This window comes from Zootoca vivipara, chromosome 11, assembly GCF_965207765.1.
Source record: "Zootoca vivipara chromosome 11, rZooViv2.hap1.1, whole genome shotgun sequence".
Taxonomy (NCBI): domain Eukaryota; kingdom Metazoa; phylum Chordata; class Lepidosauria; order Squamata; family Lacertidae; genus Zootoca; species Zootoca vivipara.
Window position 1 is genome coordinate 28,485,790 of NC_142594.1, and position 24,553 is coordinate 28,510,342.

General features: G+C 43.1%; 1 protein-coding gene across 4 annotated transcripts in view; it reads left to right on the top strand.

Moving 5' to 3' along the window:
- THSD7A (thrombospondin type 1 domain containing 7A) overlaps positions 1-24,553 on the top strand; it is a 282,061-nt gene that overhangs the window by 41,934 nt on the left and 215,574 nt on the right. For all 4 annotated transcript variants that reach the window (XM_035129456.3, XM_088653998.1, XM_060280749.2 and 1 more), the window contains exon 2: positions 13,382-13,954. In XM_035129456.3, the coding sequence (XP_034985347.3) occupies positions 13,738-13,954 (217 nt within the window). In that variant the 5' untranslated portion in view covers positions 13,382-13,737. The remainder of the gene's footprint in view (positions 1-13,381; positions 13,955-24,553) is intronic.

The following is a 24,553-nucleotide window of genomic DNA, read 5'->3' on the forward strand; positions in this document are numbered from 1 at the left end:
TTCGATGTGAACTTATCCAAAGCGTTTGGAGGTTTAAATGGTCCCCACTCTTAGCAAAGTGTTCTAGACATTATTCTGAAAGATATAAGGCTTTAAATAGTGATGGGATATCAGACCCATATTATCTTGGTTTAGCCACTTTCATTGGTGTACACTAGTGTAGCTTAACCACCTGTACTACTAAAATATTCCAAATGCACCTGCATTTGTAACTACTGTACATGTTACAAAACCCACATGGGGGAGGACAGAAAATATAACTGTCCATGGTGCTGATACTGGAATGCTGACAAATACTAGACCTTTCTATTTCTCCAGGGCAGTAATTTTCAAATATTGTCACCTACTGTATAAGACTGCCTAGCCCAAATAAAAAAGTTTGTGTTATCATAGTTCAAGCAAACTAAAGATACACAGGGCAAGGCACTGTTGAAGGGTTCTGTGAAGTGTGTGTATATGTGTGATTAAAAGCATGTGATTTTGCAGAACCACATTGTACAGAAGATACTCAGTGATAAGAATGAGACTTCCTGAATGCTTGCATTCCAGCCTGAGAAACTGTTGTCTGGGAGTAGGAACAAATCATTACAGTGATATTTTGGGAGATGATAATATTTAGGATTACCTTGAAAATCAGTTTGAGTGTACGTACTTGTACCAACAGACAATTGTTGGTTCAAAGTCTGGTTCAAAAGCTCCAGGGCATGCAGATGACTCCAGCCTTCACAGAAAGCTTCAAATAGTAGGGATTGACTGGTTGGGTCTAGGGCAGGCATCCCCGGGCTTCGGCCCTCCAGATGTTTTGGACTACAATTCCCATCATCCCTGACCACTGGTCCTGTTAGCTAGGGATCATGGGAGTTGTAGACCAAAACATCTGGAGGGCCGCAGTTTGGGGATGCCTGGTCTAGGGAGTAGTTAATGCCTTCCTACAGAAGGTGACACCCACCAACACTTAAAGAAGTGCGAGTTCTTCCAATCCTAAAAAGGGCCTTGCTGGACATTGAGGTATTAGGGAATCCAATTTAGCCCAGAAAGTCACCCCCCCAACTGCACATGCCTGCCAGTCAGCTGACATTATTCTGATGAGTGGATGACATCAGCTGATGAGCAAGGGGTGGGGTTCACTTGTGTGTTGACTGCACCCACCAGTTCCCAAAAGGGAACTTGGCACATGGAGCAAAAGGAGCAGGATTTAACTCTTTCCGATGAGTAGAGGGGTTAACCCTGTTCAGTGCTGCTTCGCTGGTTGTTTTCGCACCACCAGCACCACACGTCAACTTTTATAAGTAAACAGGATTTCCTATCTCTGTCGTCTGGTTGTGATATCAGGTGATTGACAGGCAGGTGGTCCTTCCAACCTGTAGAAATTGGGTGGGAGGCTGTGGGGGGGGGGGAGATAAACATTTGACCTGCTTGGCCAAAAAGATTCTCCACCCTTGTTATATTGTGATATAAGAGCAAAAAGATAAGAGGGCATGGCTAGGGATGAAGGAAGATTCCATTTTAAATGGATTTATATGCAGGATTTGGCAGTTTTCATCTGATTGAGCTTTGCTCACATCAGACTGACTATTGCATCGAGCACCTGCTTCTGTCTAAGCTGCTCATGCATTCTTTGTTTGTTTTTTAAAAGACCGACTTAATTATATGCAAAGTTACATGCAAAGATGCTTGTAATATATGTGTAATACATATAAAAGATTGCCGGAAGAAATATCAACAACCTCAGATATGCAGATGACACAACCTTGATGGCAGAAAGCGAGGAGGAATTAAAGAACCTTTTAATGAGGGTGAAAGAGGAGAGCGCAAAATATGGTCTGAAGCTCAACATCAAAAAAACCAAGATCATGGCCACTGGTCCCATCACCTCCTGGCAAATAGAAGGGGAAGAAATGGAGGCAGTGAGAGATTTCACCTTCTTGGGCTCCTTGATCACTGCAGATGGTGACAGCAGTCACGAAATTAAAAGACGCCTGCTTCTTGGGAGAAAAGCAATGACAAACCTAGACAGCATCTTAAAAAGCAGAGACATCACCTTGCCGACAAAGGTCCGTATAGTTAAAGCTATGGTTTTCCCAGTAGTGATGTATGGAAGTGAGAGCTGGACCATAAAGAAGGCTGATCGCCGAAGAATTGATGCTTTTGAATTATGGTGCTGGAGGAGACTCTTGAGAGTCCCATGGACTGCAAGAAGATCAAACCTATCCATTCTTAAGGAAATCAGCCCTGAGTGCTCCCTGGAAGGACAGATCGTGAAGCTGAGGCTCCAATACTTTGGCCACCTCATGAGAAGAGAAGAATCCTTGGAAAAGACCCTGATGTTGGGAAAGATTGAGGGCACTAGGAGAAGGGGACGACAGAGGACGAGATGGTTGGACAGTGTTCTCGAAGCTACGAACATGAGTTTGACCAAACTGCGGGAGGCAGTGCAAGACAGGAGTGCCTGGCGTGCTATGGTCCATGGGGTCACGAAGAGTCGGACACGACTAAACGACTAAACAACAACAACATATAAAAGAGTCAAGCCCCATGAGGTACTATATTTCTGTAGCATACTTTTGTATGAATTTAAATGCATTGTTGTATGTATCTGTTAATATGTGCTGCCTGGTTTAGGAAACCTGGAATGTGCATGGATATAATGTGCACATAATATTATATGTACAATAAGGCATGTAATATGTGAGAATTGCTCATTTTTTTGCAGAGCCATTAAAAAAAGCACTTCTCATTGAGATCAAAGTGTAGAACAGGAATGGGGGGGGGGGGAGGCGGAACCACATATGCAGAAGCTTGACATAGAAGTTCCCATATCTAGGCATGTCCATAGAAAGCCTTGGTTCTTAGATGGTTTACTGCTAATATTTCTTCAGTCAATTGTCTGGTGTCCTAATCCTAGCAACGGCCAAGTAAAAAATAATAATATCTGTAAAAATATCTGTAATATCTGTAAAAAAATAATAATATCTGTAAAAAATAATATCTATTTTTTAAAAAGCCTATCTGAATTTCTTTAATATTATAATAGGTAAGATATGCCTTTCCTGACACAAAATGTTTTCTTCTTTATCTGCCGGAGAGCATTTCACACTTAGATAGAACATTGGTCATCAGGGAAATCAGAACATAAAAACTTAATTGAAGTGAAAATGGCTGTTTTCCTGGAAATCATTGCTTATTTTCAAAAGTTGTATACTTTTATTTGTGGAAAAGCAATGTGCATAATATGTATGATTAGAGAAATCATTTGTTGCACTGTTGCAGAGGCTTGACAGCCATATGTCAAGAATGCTTTGATGGTGTTTCCTGCTTCGCAGGGGGTTGGGCTGGATGGCCCTTGTGGTCTCTTCCAACTCTATGATTCTTAGCATGCACTGGCTCTGTAAAATTGGAAAAAGCACAACATGAATAGCTGCATGTTTCAAGAATTAAAATACAATCAACTGGGGGGGGGGGAATGAACTGTGTTCGGTGACCACAGCCCTATATTTGACCATTGTAAGGCAAAACAAAAAACAAAAACCTAAAAGGAGTGTTACAAATATACTGGTTTGTGAGGCAGGAATCACGGAACCCTTTGTATTTATGTTAATTCATGAATTATACAGTTAAGATGATTAAGCATTTGCATTCAGCTTCTCTTTTTAAAAATAATAATCTAGGAATAAGTGGCTAACAATTGTTCTCAAGTAATTAATGGGGTTGTATTCAACAAAGTCGTTTTGTCAGCACAGTAACTTCTGCCTGTACAACAGGACTACCTCTCCCTCTCCTCTGCCCCCCACAACCCTCAAATCTGCTCTGGAGGGTTGGAAGAAAACCCAGAACAGATTGGGGACAAAGGTATGCAGAGAGAGAGAGGGTCAATTTCTGGAGATTTGGTCCCCATTTTTCACATAATGGTGAGAAGGGGAGGCCACCTGAATCTCAGAGGTCATTTTGAAGGGTTGTGTTGAGCTAATGAGATGGAGGGAAGCTTCATTTCTGTCTTATTATAGTTGTACTTGATGACACAAACCGTTACGAATGTTTATTGTTATACTGTTGAAAATGTACAACAAACCCAATATTACAATAAGTAAATGCATCCACATATATGTTTAGAGACATTCTCCATTTGCTTTATTAATAGGCTCTTTTGAACATGATTCTCAACCCATACTAGGACCATCTCTTAGGGAGTCCAACTGGTCTACCTGTCACTTTCTCTCACTCTAGATCAGCCCTCTCCAACCTGGTATCCCTGGGATGTTTTGGGCTACAACTGCCTCAGCCAGCTGTTTATGCTTCTCTTTAGCTAACATAAAGAGCCATTGCTGTCTAGTTTTTCCATCTAATGCCCAGGTGTAATCCATTCTCTTTAGGTGACTAACCCATTATGGGAAACTTTGAGCTTTCTAAGACGGACTCATCCCTAGTGTTCAAAATAATGGAAGTGCTTGTGTCTGAAGCAGAATATGTGGAAAGGCTGAAGAGGTGAATGTTGGGTGTAGTATAGGAAACCCGTACATTTGGATTTCCACATTATCCTTTTGCATAAACAGTGTGCAGCAGAAACACGCACATCTTATTTCTCATCCTCCCCCCCCCCCCGATATATATCAGGAAGAGTTGGATAAAGGGCAGGGGTGGTCCTTCCTATCTGAGTTCCAGAATGAAGTTAGCATTTACCTTGATTGATATGTATCCTTTGATATAAATATAAAGTTTTCTCTAGTATTTTATGCTTTACGTTCATACATCAGTGCTGATGACAAATTGTCAACTTGCCCTTTCATATTTATGTCGCTTCCCTTCGCCATTCATTTTCGCAGCTAGATAGTGATGATAGGTTTGTGACTGGCGAATTCTGTGGCTGGTGCTACTCAGCAAATTCAAGCATTACTTGAGCAGCGCAGTGAACATAATGAGCATTCATCACCCTTTTACTCGTATCATCTCTGTGTAATGGAGAAAGCTACCTTGCTTCACTGAGTGGCACCACAAAGAATAAATTTACACTCTCCAGAAAATGTTCAGAAGCAACGGTGACATGTTATGACCAAGGTTATCTTCTGTATCTCAAGGGATGAACTACCCAAATTGCCAGGGCTCCCGCTACCAATTCATTAGAAAGCTTCTCTGACTATGTGCCAGCAAGAGAAGCATAATAGTGCTATATTTAAACCAGTAATGATGTCTGCTGTCGTTACAGGGATCTGGAGTAGTGCTAATTTGCATCCCTTTTGCCTTCTTAAAGTTCATTTGATCTATCATGGGGCAGTATAATGTCTCTGGGCTCTGCTAAGGACGCAAACAGATTTCAAACGAGCATTGTTTGGTGGAAAGGCAAACTCAACAAACAAATGATCAGTATATAATAGCAGTGGTGGGTTGGATCCAGAACCAGTTGGTTCCACTTTGTTCCCATTGATTCGTTTGTCTTATTGTGTTCAATGGCATATAGGTTCAGGAAACATAGGCTGCAATTTTGCATTCACTTACCTGTGAATAAGCCATGTTGAAATCTGAGTCGACATGCATAAGATCACACTGTTAGTCTGGATACAACCCAATATAAAAGAAAAACCTATAATTAGATAATGGATTCCTATCTTCTTTTTAGCCCAAGGACTGCATCCCCTTGTGGGTAATCTTCTGCAGGGCACACACATGCCACTGGTGGGTGTGGCCAGAGGCAAAAGTGGGTGCAGAAATGAATGTAAATTTTACCTTTGTACAATAGCCTATTTTCTATATATACACACCCCTCTGTACCCTTCATCCAGGCAAGCAAGAAGACATCAGAGTTCAGGGACACGGGCTGATTCAAAATTTCTCAGTAATAAACCAGAGACTACCTGCTAGCAAGCATCAGGGAGTCCAGAACCACATTTGAACCAAAGCAAAGAGGACAACATGACCTTCTATACAGTGGTACCTCAGAAGTTGAACGGAATCCATTCTGGAAGTCGGTTCGACTTCCAAATCGTTTGGAAACCAAGGCACGGCTTCTGATTGGCTGCAGGAAGCTCCTTCAGCCATTTGGAAGCTGTGTCGGATGTTCGGGTTCCAAAGAAGGTTCGCAAACCGAAACATCACTTTTGGGTTTGTGGCATTCAAGAGCCAAAACGGTCGACTCGCAACGTGTTCAGGATCCAACGTACTACTGTATAATGTACCTGTTGGAATTTGCAGTTTTCCAGAACTGCTACCTTATGGGAGAACTCAGGTGTCCAGTTTGTGTGGACCACACATGAATAGTTGATTTTTCATATGAATACTTTATTATCTTCGACTTGGGCTGATCTCTGCTCAAGGGAATCTGAAGACTGGAAGAAGAAGAAAAATCTACCATCTACTTTTAATTTATTAATGTTGCCAGAGCTCTTGTTATGAATATTCTAACGATGCAGGGCAAATTTATCTTCTTTAGTAAACAATGGGTGGGAAATTAGAACAAACACCTCCTCAAACAATAATCTTCACTTGATACATAGAGTAATGAGGAGCCCATTGAAGGATATGGACTAAACATGGTGAAGAATGACACCTAGAGGCCACATGCACTGCACCTCTTGAAAGATTGGCTTTTGTTATTTTCAGTTTACATCTCTTAGTTTGGGAATTTACTGGAGAATTTACTACGTTTTGAAAACTCACAATAATAAAAAAGTGTTTTGAGGTTTAAAATACATTAGCAAAGTAGTAGTTTTATTTAAAAATTCACCCTCACTTTTTTCTGTATAATTTGATAACATCTATACAAACTATGTGGCATTAATAGATTAGAATTACTTGGAAATACATAATGCCTGAAATAAGAAGGGAGCCATGCTCAGTATTTTCACTGGGTGTTCAATTAAGGCTGCCATCCTGGATATACTTGGAAGTAATGGACTCAATGGAACTTACATTTGAGTAAACATGTTTAGGATAAAAATGAATAAATGTGATTCTTGTTAAGTGCATCCCAATCTGATCCTATGCCATATTCTCCTGGAACTAAGGGCTGGTCCAGAATTCCACTTGGCCCATCTCACAAAAGCATGGGTCCAAGCAGTTTTCCACTTCTACGATGCTTTTGATCCATGGGTCTGAGCGGTTTTTGCCTTTGTGCCACTGCAACCCCCCCCCCAAAAGCTGCTCTTTAGAGCTATATCAGAGCAGACATCTATCTGAATAAAAGCCAATTGGTGTTTGCTCCGATTTGGCAGTAAACAGCAAGTTTTTCTGGGGGCAAGCGGCTGGGCAAGCAGGAATGTGGATGAGCCTCTAGCCCCACTGAGTTCAATAGGACTTATTCCAAATAAACACATAGGGTGGTCACCTGAACCATTCAATGAGAGAGAAATTCCTAGAATGCCTCTGGGCACATAGGAGGAAGGCTGGTGGAAGTGAGGCGGTAGTGGAGCTCTGTTCCACTCTCTCTTAAGAAGCGCACCCCCTTTATTTCCAGCCTTCAGCAACTTGCAGTGAGAGCTCTTGCTTGCTTCATTTTGAGTTTGCCTTTTAAAATTCTGCTGGCATAACTGGAAAGGGCCACCTTGTAGTGTGTGTAGGTGCAAGCAGTCAAATTCTTTGCAACATGCTTGCAGTGGTGGTGGTGGTGTGGAGGAGAACGTGGAGAGGCCTGGGTCATATTGAGTGGGTTGAGATGGGGGAGCAGATCGCCAAGGTGGGGGGGGGCAGTTGTCACAGTGGTGTGTGTCTTCCCCCACCCTACTCCAAGGGCACATTGCCAACTGCCCACTCGGTGCTGGCAGCAGTACTTAGTTGGGATGACATATCAGCATTTGGCTACATGGTGACATCCGTAAGGGTAAGTTACACGAGTTAAGAGCAGGGTCCATGAATGACCACATAGTAGATGTGAGGACATCAGAACACGATGTAGCCAATCAGATATGGCTATGCCCTGATGTCACTGGAGCCATATGAAACAAGTTGAGTGTGTAAGAGAGGGATGGGTGGGGACAATGTGAAGGAAGAGGTGAATATTTTTTGCTGAAAAATGGTTGAAATGGTATTTGTTTAGAACAGTAAAAAATGTTACCAAAATGCATGAACCATTTAAGCTCGGTCTTAGTAGCAACCATATTTTATTTATATTATTTATTATTATGTTTCTGCCCTGCCTTTCCTCCAAGGAGCTCAGGGTGGTATATGTGGCTCTCCTCCATCCCATTTTATCTTTACAGTTACGCTGTGAGGTAGGGCAAGGAAATGGTGACTGGCCCAAGGGTCACCCAGTAACCTTCATGACTGAGTCAGGGCTTGAACCCTGATAGTAGTCTGATACTCTAGGCACTACACAACACTGTCTGCTTGTTTGTCTGTAACCAGCACTGTTGCTTTAGAGCAGGCATCCCCAAACTGCGGCCCTCCAGATGTTTTGGCCTACAACTCCCATGATCCCTAGCTAACAGGACCAGTGGTCGGGGAAGATGGGAATTGTAGTCCAAAACATCTGGAGGGCCAAAGTTTGGGGATGCCTGCTTTAGAGCTTTAAGTTCTGTGTTCCTTGGATACATCAATCTTGGATTTTTTTAAGCATAGGACATATGAGACCGAGGCGTGCAGTGCATCTTAAAACACCTGGAATGAGGATTTACAAATCGCCAGAGTTCTATAGGAGCATCCAAAATGGTGGCAGCAATCGTGGTTTCCAGCAACATGTCGAATGGGTCTAAAATATACCTTACTTCAAAGGCAGTTGGCTGTTCAACCACAAGGAGTTGTTATGAAACAAGTCTCCTCACAAAGCAAATTATGGAGATGAGCTGCGGCTCATTGGACAGCGAGGTTAAAAACACAGTATGATGTCACAATGGGATGCTGGGGCAGGCCAGCACAAGGTTGCATTCGTAGTCACTCCTAGTATGAAAGAGAACAGGTCATGATTTACTTTCAAAAATAGGAGTTGTCCTAGCCTGTAATCTTTTCATTTTGTGGATGTTTTCTAAAGAAAGAATTTGGCTCGTCAGTCAAACTGGAAGCAACAATGAGACATGGATTTGTACCTATATGACTGAAGAATGATTGTAAGCATTTTATTTTTAATGACGTAAAAACTGGACGTTCATTTTTGCAGTCCTGCATTCTGATCTTGAGCAGTGGGTTTGTGTGGCTACCAGTTTGAATGCTGCCATTTTCAAATTTCATGGCAACTCATTCAACAACACGATCAATTCCTTAAGTGAAGGAATCTAATATATATGAAAATGTTAGCTTATGCTATAGGTTTATAGGTTTATAGGTTTGGACTAGCTTCAGCTAATGTAAACTTCCATAAGGTAATGTTGTCGAAGCATGACTTGTGTGCAACTTTATTTTATTTGGGATTTTTAAAATGTAAATTTGTTGAAAACACATTAGATTCAGGAATGGTTACAATATTTTTTGTGGTTGGATTAGTCTCAGAAGACAGGCCCCCAGTAGCACTTCAGTCTCCCTGAACTTGCAAAACCCAGTGGATACATGGATCCTTTAAAAACACAGCCAGTTCCTTTAGGGAGGCAGGGCCATTTATATTAAGGTCTTATCAGCCTACATAAGACTTGAGCTGTCTGCTGAGACAACATCCCTCTATAGTTGTAACAGGAAGGAGATTTCCAGCTACTGAGAGTGAGTGGGTCATCCTTTGGGGAAGGGCCATATCTCCATGGCAGAACATTGCCTTTGCATGCATGAAGTCCAAGATTCAGTCCCTGGTATCTCTAGGTAGGAATGTGCCCAGCAATAAGATGCATTCCCTGCTCGTCTAGCCTCTGCTTCATTGGAAATAGTATTCTTCCCTTTTGCAAAGCTGTGTGAAAAATGGCTGAGAAGGGGAGGTATATTTCACAGAAACAAAACATTCATGCAATGTGCGTCTCCCATTCCAGCTCAGAACTAACGTAGACAGGTTCTGTTTTGCTATGGGCTATTATGCTGTCCCTATGGGCTACATTTCTTTATTAGGAAGGATCTTTGGGGATGCATCTTCTGTTCTAGATATGCCTTTTGACCAATAGCACCTCTGTTATTAAAACTGACTTGGTGAGAAGAATGGTTTGTGACAGTAGCAGCTACATATCCAGCGGCTGTACCGTATTTAAGTGTTGGGTGTCTACCGTAATTACTTCTGTTGTTTCAGTGACTGTCATGGGCATTGTGTGGCCTTTGTAAAGGGATGTTTTCCCCAGCCTCGCCCCCTGCATCAGATCTGTCTGGCTAGCCACGCAGCTATATTGGTGTCATCTTTCAAGTTTGGGAAGTATTATGCCATGTGTTCCATGTGCAAATCCCCATATATATATATTTTAAAAATTAATCAAAGATGAGGATGGGTAAATAAGGTGCTCTGGAAAGAACTCTTAGCTATTTTTGTTATCCATAATCCTTGTCATGGTTTTTCCTTTTCCTTATTTGAAAAATACAGAATAGCTTTCTCCAACCTGGTGCCTTCCAGATGTTTTTGGATGATAGCTCCCACCATCCCTGATCATTGACCATATTTACTGAGTTTGTCGAGAGTTGTAGTCCAAAATATCTGGAAGGCACCAGGTTGGGGGAAGTTTGAATTATAGAGCCGTGCATATGAATTCAATTTTTATAATACAGACAGATTTTCCTCCTCTGAAATGACTAAATAGGCTGTGATCTAAACAGCCAATTAGACACATTCAGGAACGTGTGGCCCTACCCAGATGTTGCTAGATTACAACTCCCACCATCTTTGACCATTGAACATCCTGTCTGGGGCTGATGGGAGTTGGAGTCCAGTAACATTTCAAAGGCCATGGATTCTCCACCCTGATATGGAAGTTTTTCTGAAGGTGACTCAGCTTTTGCGATTGGCTTTTTGTACGAAGGCCTATCTTTTGAAGTAAGAGATGCAGAACCCACTAGGAGATGCAGAGCCCATGGACTGAAAATGCTTTGGATTAATGCCATGAAAAGTATGTTACTAACAGATACTAACAGAGGTGTCAATCCGTTCGTTGCTTCAAATAACCAAATTTTGTTTTAATTCTGCCACGTCCCCCCTCATCTCATGCAAACTTGTGAACCCTAGCAACTTGTTCCTACTTCAGCGTTCCCTGCTGAGATACTTTCCCCCTCTTATATTCAAAAGCTCTGATTCAAAGTAGAGAAAGGCACAATTCATAGTTGCCACAAGCCTCAGCTTCACGTATTTGTGAGTTCAGGTATTCACGTATTTATCAAAGAAACTGGGCTGCAGCCAAATTTGATTTGTGAAGTCAAATGGCAGTTTTTACTTAAGATAAAATGCTTTCAAAGGTTTTATTAATTCAGGTACAAATGTTGACATGCGGGCACACATAAATGCACCCACACATGTTTTGCAATCAGCTAAAGGTAAAGGTACCCCTGACCATTAGGTCCAGTCGCAACTCTGGGGTTGCGGCACTCTTCTTGCTTTACTGGCTGAGGGAGCTTCCGGGTCATGTGGCCAGCATGACTAAGCCACTTCTGGCGAAGCCAGTGCACAGAAATGCTGTTTACCTTCCCACTGGAGTGGACCTATTTATCTACTTGCACTTGACGTGCTTTCGAACCGCTAGGTTGGCAGGAGCTGGGACCGAACAACGGAAGCTCACCCTGTCACGGGGATTCGAACCGCTGACCTTCTGATTGGCAAGCCCTAGGTTCTGTGCTTTGTTGAGGAGGGTGGGTGCTTAGCTTCTTGGCTGTGAAATGAACAAGAGACATATAAGTGAGACTACCAAGTGCACCCCATTTTTGACTATGTACCTTACCTGGTACTGTGAGCCCCTACCCCTCCGTCAGAAATGGATGCTATAAATTTGTTAGGCTCACAGCTTTCTATGTATCCCTTATCAACCCATAATCTCCTGATTGTTGCCGCTTTTTCAACAGCTGAGGAACAGTAATCCACACTTGCTTATCTCTCTTAATCACAGCCTCACACAGCGCCAGGGCTTCCTGAGCCTTTAATTCCCTCTTAGAGGCGAAACAGAGTGGAAAGTAAACAAAGACAAATTTGCAACCTTCAACATTGCTAATTTGCTCTGATGTCAGAATATTTAAATGGACCTGGGAATCATTTGATCAAGGCTGCTTTTCAAACCCAGTGCCTGTGGAAGAGGCTGAGCATGGGAAGGATTCTGGCAAATGACAGAGTTCCCCAGAGAGGCTTGGTTAAGGTTTGCTCTTTCAACTGCAGTAGTGTCATCATTTAAAACTCCCTGGTTGCTCTGCTGCTAGAATGCTTTTTTCTTTTTTGTCTTTACAATAGCTCTTCTCAGAACACTACTTTTAGGCCTTTGCATTTCTGGATGTATGCAGCAACATAAGCCAGCATTGTCTTTTGTTCTAGCTCATTGGGGTGAATTTAAAACAATGCTCTCTCGGTACCCGATCAAGTCAAACGCAGGAGTAGACCTACTGAAATCAATGCATTTATGTTAGTCATCATGATTCGCTTAAGTGCATAGGTTTCAGTAGGCCTACTCTGAGTATGACTTTACAGCAAGCAAAGTGTTAAGACACTTTTTGTCCTATTCCCCCACCACCACCCCCAGCATGGTACAGCCTACTAACACATTCATGCTTACAAACATACTTTGAGGTAATTGCAACTCAAAATTACTTTTCATAAAAAGAAATGACTGCCATAAAAAACATTTTGATAAATGACAATTTTAGAATGGCTGCTTTTCTTAGATGCACAGTTAAATGATTAATGAAATTCATTCTGATTTTTAATGAGATGCTTTATTCCTTTAATTCCTTCCTTGCACCCAGATATAAGTGGAACGGGTATGTAACTAGAGATAGAAAAACACCACCGGACAGTATAATATTGCAGCTGTATGACCCTTCTTACATGAATATTAAGGGACAATTTAATCAGTTGCATGTCTAAGTATCCCCACCAGTCTTTACCGTGCATTCAGTTTGTGCATCAGCATCCTGATTGTCGATAAGTATGCTTAATTCACCACATTTGCTGTTCTCAAAGTCATGATTCTCTTCAACAACATTTTGCATCATCCATCCTGTCAGCTCTTCTACTAAGTGGGAATTACATGCTGGTAACTTGGTTTAAAGGAGCAGGAAAATAATTGGTGCTGAACAGTTGCTACCTGCTTGTCTCAAACATGCTCCGGAATGGGTTGTTGTTGTTGTTGTTTTTTAAAAAAAATGATAATATTTTTATTGGCTAGTCTTGAATATAGATATTCCTCTGATAGACATGCAAAAAGAAACAACAGTATCTTGCAGTTGGTTGCATGCATGTGATTGCAGCATTCGGTTATTTGCTATTTGTGTTCCTTCCCCCTCTTGCCTTCTCCCTCCCTCCCTTGATCTTCTCTTCCCTCCCCTCCACTGTTTCACTCTCTTTCTCTCTTCCCTCTCCCTCCAGCTGGTGTAAATGACTGCTGCTGCCTCCCAGACCAAGATAACCTGCTCAGTCAGCTGGAGCCCCCTGTGGACAGCTGTCTCTCTCTCAGCTGATGGAAACTGCTACTACCCACTGAATGGGGAAGAGTGAAGTAAGATCCACAGTACCAGCAGCAGCCACCGCCACCGTAGCAGCAGCAGCCGCCGCCGCCGCCGCCGTGGAAACAGCAGCAGCAGCAGCAAGCAAGAGCTCTATTGTTCCTTGGTGTTAAACAGTCCCCCCCCCTCCTTTTCAACTGGCATGCAGAATAGCTGGAAAGCCATTTCCCTTCTGCCCTCCCTGTGAAGACATTCTGAAAGGGGGGAAAGAAATTACTCATGCAAGGGTTACCCATTGTGCGGCAGATTTTGACACTGAAGCAGGCTTCTGGAGGCATGGGGCTGAGAGAGAAGAGTGCAGCTTTAATCGATGGTCCAGGGGCTTCATCTCTTTCAAGCAAGTGCATTGGAGTTCTTGCGCTTCTCCTGTTTGGAATCTGGGGAGCTAAGGCGCAAAGTGAATTTGAAACTTCATCCGTGTATTTGTGGAAGACTGGTAAGTGGAGGAGAGGGGCATATTGCTGCATTGCCTTTGGCTGAATGTTGCACCGGTGGTTATCGATGCTCTTGTCGAATGCGTGTCTCCCCCCCCCACCCCCAATTGTTTTATTTGGAGAGTATCAGTTTGCACACATTTAATGACAGATGGCTGTCCAGGCTGTACCATGGTGATTTAACCTCACTGTTGTTTTCTAATCACTCTGTGCCCTGTGCTAACAGAGTGTACGTTAAGTAATTAGGAAGGGAGAGCAAAAAACGAAAACAGTAAAAGTAACAGCGGTTCCCTGTTTGTTTGTTTGTTTTTTAAAATGCACAATGAAAAGGTGAGAGAACCTGCATGCCTTTCTGTCTACCCTATTGTGAAATGCGTTTAGATTCATCACACGGGAGGCGCAGGATTGTTAAATCCAGGTTTGTTGTATGTCATAAAGGGCACGTGAACGCTAATGATGGATTAGGTGAAATAACCCGTGGATTGCCAGATCTCATAACCAAAGAGCCCATGTCAAATAGGCTATATAGGTTCAGCATCACCGTAGACAGATGAATTTCCTTGAGTGTGGCACTAAGGAATAATGTGTCTGATTTCAAAGACTCTGCAGTCACGACTGTGTGTCTCTTTATCAACTTTTCAACGAAAATAAATGTTTTTATAGGTGAATTTGCTGCATTGATTTCTAGCCCTTTAGTGGTAGGTTACTGGCATTGCTGTGTTTCTTAAAACAGTCCTATAACCTACTTCTTGCTTCAAAGACACTCCCAAGCTTTCTGAGAGCAGATCTTAAAATTTAAAACACCTCCCGACTTGCAGTCAGCTCTCTAGTAGTGTGAGGAACTACATCATCATATATTGTTATTTCAGAAGATTTAGCAACCCAAAAGTCTTCTTGTGGTTGGAATCCTATTCCTCCTTACCTGGGAGTAAGCTCCGTTGAACTCAATGGGACTTACTTCTGAGTAGACCATGTATTTAGGCTTATGCAGTTAGGGAGGGGGTGAGGGACAGTTTCAGGGATTGGGGTTTTTTGCTGGTTGAACACTCTTGGCTGTTTTCCAAAGAGACAGATCAATTTACAATTACACCAATATCCTGCATTTTAAAAGACTGCATCTATCCACCAGCTCAAGGAGGAGATTAAAGGGGAATTCAATTCAACTAGAAGGCAGGCTTTTCCCATAATACTAGAAGGAGACATTTGAAAGGGGAGGAATGCCCCCCACTTCTTTGCCCTGATTCTGAAAGATCAATGACAATGACAAGGGTACAAACCTAATGGTAACCCTGTGCTATTTCCTTTAATCGAACTGTTGGGAAATTTAGGAGACTGTGTGTCACCCAATTAAAGCTATGGGTCAGTGTAATATCATTATTTTTTAAGCCATAACCCTAGGCATGCAGCTCTGGGGTTACTTGCTTAATAAACTTGCGTGTTTTAACAGAGTAATGATTCTTTGCCAAAACTAATTCAGAAGCATTCTATAGAAAATGCAGCCGATAAAATGCAGCCGTCTATAGAAAATAACCGACCCACCCTACAATTTACTGAATAGCTCCTGTAATTTAATGGCTGGTACTTAATGCTAAAGATCTATGCCTATATATAGAATGAAGGCAATAATTATATTTAACATCTCAGTGCTGAGACTTTGTAGGTGCAGAGGGCAGCCCAATGAAATTTGTATTCTGTACTGTATATGTAGCAATAGTATAATGCTGCCTCATTTACACAGCAGGGAATAATTTTGGGCCAGAAAAGGGTTAGCATTCAGAACATGGCTATAAATTACATTTGTTCTGTGCCACTTTTTGATTTACCTGTTATATACGCTTGTCTCCCCACCCCCACCCCAAATAGTGGCCCTCCATATACCTTCTCTTTTACACTTCTTCTGGTTTCTAAATAACTCAGTCCATATTGTCTTCCACATCAAACTGTTGGGGCAGGTGGAAAGGAAGCTTCAAAGTTGGCATCCAGAGCTTGCTTTCTGGAGGAAAATAAATTCTGCCCTGGCTGAAACGTGCTGAACTGTGTGCTCACACTTTACTCATTTGCCCCTTTCAGCTAATTTTGTAACAAGGACAAAATTGCTTCTATGCAATTTCCAAAGGCGTTCGGTGGCTCCTCCAGTTGCACGACCTCTAGGCGATAGTCCTTGCCGAGAAACTATCCTTCATGATGCAGGTGCTTTTCAACATTTGAGAGTCACGTGTGCTTCAGAACTCAGCAACCATCCTCTATCCAGTCAGCCAAGCACACTTCAATAAAATATATCAGTGCGACCAGGCAGGGATGACCAAACTTGGTTGTGGGCCTTTGTGCAAAATATGTTGTGGACTCTTCTCCCGATTTACTTTGATCACAGATCAGCATCCAGTGGCATGCCATCTGATCAGAGATAAAGCATAATTATACAGAGAAGAAGTGTAGGGCAGCTCCTGTGGTGAAATGGGTCAGTGCGTCTGGGTGCTAACCAGAGGTTTGGTGGTTTGAGCCCATCCAGGGATGGCTGTGGTCCTGCATTGCAGGAGGTTGGGCTAGAAGACCCTTAGGGTGCCTTCCAGCTCTGTGGCTCTATGAAGCACATATCTTCACAAAAATCACAATGCATTTATAGATGATAGTTGCATCTTTATATGTAATATTAATGGACAGTTGGCACAGAGTGTTCCTGCTAGAAGCAAAAAAACAAAAACAAAACAAAAGGGAGTTATTGTAGAACTGCTGCACATGACAAAATTATCATGGATATTTCTGAGGTTGGCCGGTCCTTGTGGATCACACACCCTCCACAACCTATATGGCTGACACTGCTAGCAGACTTCCAAAAAATTGTGCAAATTTTGCCCAAAATACAATCCTCTGCAAAAAGTATCAGCGAGGGACATAGGAAATGAGTTAAAAATACTCTGTATTCTTACTAAAAGATGTTCACAATGGTGAAATTTTTATTTTATTTTTATCTTATAGAATGTTTTATTGATTGTATGTACACTTTCATTTTTGAATAAATGTAATAAAAAATAAAAAAATACTCTGTATTTTTGATAATGTTGTATATTCTAGAAGATGTAAGATGCAGGCTAATCCTGTTTCTCATTGGATGAAGGACATCTTCTGGTGTAGGGCAAAGGTCAGGTGCTCATATATTGGTCTTCTGTATTAATACCCCCATGGGATATATTGTTTCCTTCTATCCCCAAAAGTTGCTAGAGCAATAATTCATCTGCCACGAATATCTACATTAATATTTGGGTGTTTTTAAAAAGTCATTATACCAACGTGGAAAATATATAAAGTTACAGTTATGCAAGCTAGTATATAATATAGAATGTTTTGTTATAAAGAGCAGGAAAGCAACGTTAAAGACATGTGGTGTTTGTTATGCAGCCATAACAAATTTACCCATACTTTTACATGTCAAGAGTCGCTGCTCTATGTGTCTGGGCCACTTTTACTTTCTAATAAAAATGTTAATCTTTATAGTATTGAGAAGGGGTGCACTGGAGGAGGAAAAAAAATTTTGATTGCCCTAAACAAAGGCCATGACTCTGCAACTCAAAGGAATGTAGAAGAAACCTTCTACACACAGTGGGGGTTTCACTGATTTAATCTACCAACAAGGGAATAGTTTGTGTGGCCAAAAAGACAAAAAAAAACATGAAGTTGATGGATCACTAGCATCCTTTGGGGCAGACTGCTGATACAGTGGCTAGCCAGGTGGAACTAAGGTTCCTTAGTCCAGACATCCTAAGCCTGCTTTTGAGTAAACCACAAACCCATCTGAAGCTCAGGTTCCTTGTAGAGTTGGTCCAGTGCCAGCTTTCAAGATGGTTGTCACTGCCTTTCTTTTCCTCTCCAATTTTGAAGTGGGGGGCCCTGAGAGGAAACTGGGACTCTACTAGACCTTCAGTGTTGCTATACGCAGCATCCTGGGAAAAGTGAATAGCGGGGAGGCTCGAGGTGGGGAGGTCTCTATTCAGGTGGCTTTAACTCACAATGCAGCCAAACATAAAGAAGTTTAAATTTGGGCTTAAACCACACTGAGACCAAATTAAGTTACCGTATATTCCGGCGTATAAGACGATCCCCAACTTTTCCAGTTAAAATTTAGAGTTTGGGATATGTATGCTGTATAAGAAATATGACCCGGCATATTAGACGACCCCCGACTTTTGAGAAGATTTTCCTGGGTTAAAAAGTAGTCTTATACATATTTGAGGTTGAGCCCATTGAGCTTTGGGGAGTGAGGAAAGCTTGCAGTGCATACGATTTTTATAGTTTGAAGAAAATGCAAGTCAAGGAGGACATGATAGAAGTTTATAAAATTAAGCATGGCATGGAGAAAGTGGATTGATAAAAGTTCTTTTTTCTCCCTCTTTCATAGCACTAGAACTCATGGGCATTCAACAACAGTGATTATTGGAAGATTCGGGACAGAGAAGAGAAATTCAGTGTATAAACTATGGCACTCGCTCCCGCGGGAGGCAGTGATGGTCACCTACTTAAATGGCTTTAAAAGAGAACTAGACAAATTCATGGAGGATAATGCCACCATTGGCTATTAGCCATGATGGTTAGAGGCAGTGATGCTTCTGAATATCACTTGCTGGAAACTGTAGGAGGCTGAGAGTGCTCTTGTGTTTGGGCCCTGCTTGCGGGTTTCCCACACACATCTGGTTGAGCAGGATGCTGGATTAGATGGATGTTTGGCCTGATCCAGCAGGCTCTTCTTATGTTCTCATAATTTCAGAGCTTTTTATATTTTGTCCCTTCTACATGGGAGGTTGGCAGGATATGCATGTTTAGACAGATGATGCAAAGATAGAGCAAAGTTGGGTATTTCCTTCTCCACTTGTAAATGGAATCTTCAGGTCGGGTTAAATGATGTTCTGAGGTCATCCGTAATCCTAGAAGTAGGCTTTCGGCATTGATTCACCCAGTATTGGATTTACCTGAAAAAATCTGTTTGGAGCCAGTGACCGAATACAATTAGGGAGATCTTGAGAACAAACGTTAAAAGATTGCAGACATTAACTCACATAATTCATTCAAGCTCTGAGGGGTGTTCTGGACTATATGTATGATTCTGGGTGCAATAAGCAAGGAACCAGATGCCAGGAGTCTGAATTCCAAAATTGAATTGCAATAAAATTTGTAGAAACAAGTCCCTTGGGATTGTTGGTAATTACAGAACTAGCATTTGTATCAGCTGTTCCCTAAGCAACAAAGAGAGGAAGCTAGGGAGGATGTCAGGCGAGCTGGGGGCTTTGGGTGTAAATAAGTGAAGGAGAGGGTTTGGCTGCAGGAACAGAGGGCAGCCAGAACAAAGAAAACTGAATCGTGTGTGTGGCACTGGGAACATTTTTTTTTGGGGGGGGGGCAGGACCGGTTGTGAGTTTCCTGGAAGCAGATGCCATGGCTGCCTTGTGCAGACTTGGTATATGGACTCTCAGCTAGATTTTTATTAAAGGCTTTATTCCAGAATTCAGTACAGTGTCCAAGCACAAATCAGGTCACACAGTTCAGAAGTCACAACAGAGCCCTAGGATGCATGGTTAAGCATAAGCTAAGGTGTTGTCCCAGCATTTGACATGCCCCGTGATCTCTCCTTTTGAAGAGTGGGGTTGGCACAGTCATTTGCAGTTTTCTTCCTGAGCCATGGGAATGAGGAAGCAAGTGGGCATTCCTATGTGTAGGTTGTGTCTGTGTGTGCTGTCACTGCAGTCTCCTTGATGATGAAGCTGGAGTCAATGTGGCTGGCTCACTGTCCAGTCTAGTCTTGGCCGCCTCCCTTGGGAATGTGGGACTCTTCACTGATGGGGTGCCACTGCAGTCAAGTCAGGCTGCTCTACTTTGGCAGTTGGGCCATTTGCCGTCTCTCCTGACAACCCACTTGTCTTCTCCCCAGTGCCTAGGTTAGCACCTCCCAGACTGCAGGACCCCTGCCCAGGATCCAATTTTGCACCTTTGTCCCATTCCACCTCCACTTCTGACCAACCTTGCCAAGACCTATCCACAGGGCACATGACAGCAGAAGCTGTTGTGGTGATGGGCCATATTATCGTATGTTGCCCTCTGTGTTACATCTTTAGACAAATACATGACATTGCAGCTTGCTAAGGTCCTCTGCATGTGCACAGTGGTATAGGAACAACTCCGTCATGCTGTGTCACTGTGGAGTGTGCGAGAGTAACAAAACCACGTGCGTCATTCTCAGCTGGTTAGGATGCTGGCAGAAAGGAAGTTGCTGGTGGGTCGGGATGGCGGTTGCAGTGTTCACATACAAAGGTGTAGGATTGTATCCCAGGGAAGCGATAAACAAACAGCTGTACGTGCATGGACATGGGGAGAGGATGTCTGGACTCTGGATGCAAACTCTATAGGAAAGGCAGAGAAGGTCATGTCACTCAGGGGTCTAGAACATGTTGGACTATTGACTATTGTCAGAGGCTGTTGTTGCGACTACTCTAGAGTAACGACGCTCCACATTCTTGTCTTTAGACAGTTTTATTTAGTGTAGTCTATTTACAGTGGAATGGGTGTGTAGAACTTGCTTAGTCCGAGGCAGAATACGGGAATGGTGTGCCCCTCGTCTTCTTCCAGCATAAGAGTCTCGGGACGGCAAACCTTCTTCCCCGCCTTCTTCTGCGTAATTCCGGAACCGGAGGAAAAAAGGGTCTGCGCTCCATGTTTTCCTTCTCCCCCCTTTCCCCCTCTCTTTCTTCCTCCCTCATGTGTAGCAGGGGCTCTTCTGTGTTGCCGGAGCCCTGCATCCCTCTTCCTCCTTTCTCACTGGACCCCTCCCCCTCCCCGCTGGCATTGCTGCTATTGGAGGAGCTGCTCTTGATGATGGGAGGGGGATCTCTGTATTCTCTTCCCCTTACAACTATCTTTATTTGTCTATCTTTATTTGTTTATTCTTCCAGTTCCTTTTTGGAGTTCCCAGTTTGGTTGCTGTTGGTCATTTGCACTCTTGTTAGAAACGAACATCATTGGTGGTGCGTCTGGAGAGATAGATAGCCTTGGTGAACACATGATGATTCCCCCACCCCTTTTCACCAAGTGTTAAATTGGACTAAATGGCAGCTTTATTGACTATGCTGCTTGCCTTTTCTTGCACTGGGGGTATATATTATCCTTTCAGGATGCTCAAGAAATGTTTTTAATGGATGCAATTTCGTTCTTCCTCTAGGCATGTCCCTGGATGTCATTGTTACAGTGAAATGACATATCAAAATAGTTGCCCCTTCATTATCCCTCATGAATGGTATTATTGCAGCGATATTTCCATAGCACAGCAGCTAAATGGTGTTGGGCCTTAGCAGCCCATATGGGTAAATCAAGGGGGTCTGAAGAACTGGATGCCTTCATGTAAAAATAAAATAACATTGAAAACTAATGTTTCAAAATGGCTTAGCATTTTTGGAATGGAAGTTATTGTTGACGCTGGGAAACCGGCCAGTTATCTATGTGATTAGTTTACAAAATCTAAAGCTGCCATTTATAAACAGAACAAGATGCTGTATTGCAGAATAGTCCCTGTTGCCAAATAGCTACTGCCTTTTACTGCAGGGGTGACTGTAGCATTTTGTGCAGAAAACATTGTTTTTCTGTACATGGCAAATCTAACATTTTAAAAACCCAAACATCACCTTGCTGGCCACTTATTGTTGGCAGCTAGTATTAGTACAATTGCATCAAGTAGTATACTACCAATTGCATCTTACGTATATTTTACTTGTGCGATTTCAACCTTGCATGGTTGAAGGATAGCCAATTGAAATTGTGCAAATTAAATGCACCCAACACAATAAGAGCTTTTAAGCTCTCTACCTTGCTTATTGGGCAAGGCACTCTTGGCACACTGGATCTGGAAGCCTGGGGGGTGGCCCTGCAAGATTTTGCAGGAGATATTGTGCGAGCATCCCCTCTGCACTGGTGGAGGACGAGGAGTGTGGGGGGAATGCACTGCCCCTGGCAACGCGATCCCGGTGGGGGTTCCGCCGTGGCTGCCCTGCGCCCGTGCTGGGCACGCCGCCCCCGCAGGCGGCATGCCCCGCCCTGCCCCTGCCTGCTCTCCGCCACTGCCCCTGTCAAGAAAGAGACATGGAAAACATGTCTCTGTTAACTCTCCTCAACCTCTCAGAAGCTTTCAATGCCATCAGCTGTGGTATCCTGAGTTGGGGGTCCTACCTGGGTGATCATTTCCAGAGGGTGATGCTTGGGGTGTGCTACTCAGCCTTGTGAAGCCTTCAAATGTGGAATTTCTCAGGGTTTTTACCTTATCCCCCATGCTACTTAGCACAGTGTTTCTCAACCTTTTTTGGGCCAAGTCACACTTGTTCCATGAAAAAAATCACGAGGCACACCACCATTAAAAAAGTTAAAAAATTTAACTCTGTGCCGCCCTATATTGACTATATAATTATGACTGTAAGAAACACTTGCCAATTGCTGTGTTGGTTGCAATCTCCTGTAATAAGGCTTCACAAGCCGCTGATTTCTCTGCCAGCACAATCCTTTGCTCAGCAAGTTTCAGGTTGAGCTCATCCAGCCAGCTTCTTTAAGTTTGTCTAACCACCCTCCCATGGTGGTGGCTGTTGAGAGCTGCGCTCGCTCCGCGTCGTGACCCGGCCGGCTTCCTTTCCGGCAGGTCAGTGCTGCGTATTGGCGGCCGGCAGGCACGTGACAATGCAAATCGCCCTTCTCGTCGCCGCACGTCGCGGCACACTAGTGTGCCGCGGAACAGCGGTTGAGAAACGCTGACTTAGCATCTAGGAAACCACTGACTGTGATCATCTGGAATCTTGTTGTACGTTGTCAGCAATTTGCTGATGACACACAGCTCTACTTCTTCTTTACATCTGCAGGAGTGGCAGTGGATGTGCTGGTCTTTGAGGATTTGTAACATGAGGTGATGATGATGTTGTTGTTGTAGGAAACCCAAACCTAAGTCAGACGCTTCCATCTTCTTACTTTCCACAAAGAAAAACCAGTACAGTCGTCCCTTTGATCCCGAACTTGAATATTTTGTCTCCCAAACGGCACAAACCCGGAAGTGAGTGTTCCGGTTTGCAAACGTTCTTTGGAAGCCGAATGTCTGACACGGCTTCTGCAGCTTCCGATTGCATACAGGAACTTCCTTGGTTGTCAAACGTTTTATGAAGTTGAATGGACTTCTGGAATGGATTCCAATGTTCAAAAACCAAGGTACGACTGTACTGCTTTGGTTTAAGTAGCTTGTGTATTAGGTTCCAACTGATAATAGTATGGAAGTTAGATCAAAATAAAAGAATAAATTTTGAAAATTCATCTGTCAATAGATGGGGAACATGTGGCCAGATGTTGTTGGACTACAACTGTGATCACCTCGAACCATGCTGGCTGGCACTGATGGGAGTTGGAGCCAAACAATGGATGGAGAACCACAGATTCCCCACGTTTGGTTTGGTTCAGTGGTGGCCAAACTTGGCCTTCTAGCTGTTTTTGGACTACAACTCCCATCATCCCTAGCTAACAGGACCAGTGGTCAGGGATGATGGGAATTGTTGTCCCAAAACCACTGGAGGGCCAAGTTTGGCCACCACTGGTTTAGTTAGTCTGATAATCTGGAGGTGATTGTAAAGTATCCCCTCCTTGTTGCTCCTTGTATAGCTTTTGTTACATTTGTCCCCTGCGTCTGTTGGTTGAGTTGAACTTCCCTGCAGATGACCTTTCATAAAGCTTTTGCTATTTGGTGTGGAGTGGTTATGTTGCAGATGAACTCTGGCTAAACACAGTTTATTCTTAGGGAAAGTGGCAACATCTCTGTTGCCAGGTTACCATAGGCAATCAAGGAAAGTTTGGTGAGAAGGGTGTGCATGTTACTTCTGAAGCTGCAGCATCGGACTTGAGAGGTAATCAGTTGCTGAAATGGCAGCTTCTGAGGGAGTTTCTCCAACACCCGGGTAATCCCTTACTAGTGGACCTAGTAAGATGTAGGGACTGATGCTTGAGGATTGTGTAAATTGTAAGTTGTGATACATGCTAGCCTGATTCAGCTCTCCTGGATGCAGAGAACTCCCAACAAAATGCTTTTGAAAAGCATGTTTCAGTATAAAATGCATTTAGAAATGTATACGTACTTGGAGAGAAATCGCATCAAAAATACATATTCGAAGATTAATTTGCATGCATATTTGTAAAAACTGTTATTTAAAAAGTCACAGATTAATGTCAGAATTAAGAGATGCAAAAGAGATACAAACCAGAAATGTATTTATCCATTAAAGGTAAAGGTAAAGGGGCCCCTGACCATCAGGTCCAGTTGTGTCCGACTCTGGGGTGTGGCGCTCATCTTGCTCTATAGGCCGAGGGAGCTGGCGTTTGTCCGCAGACAGCTTCCGGGTCACGTGGCCAGCATGACAAAGCTGCTTCTGGTGAACCAGAGCAGCACACGGAAATGCCGTTTACCTTCCCGCCGGAGCGGTCCCTATTTATCTACTTGCACTTTGATGTGCTTTCGAACTGCTAGGTAGGCAGGAGCTGGGACTGAGCAATGGGAGCTCACCCCATTGCAGGGATTTGAACCGCCGACCTTCTGAGCAGCAAGC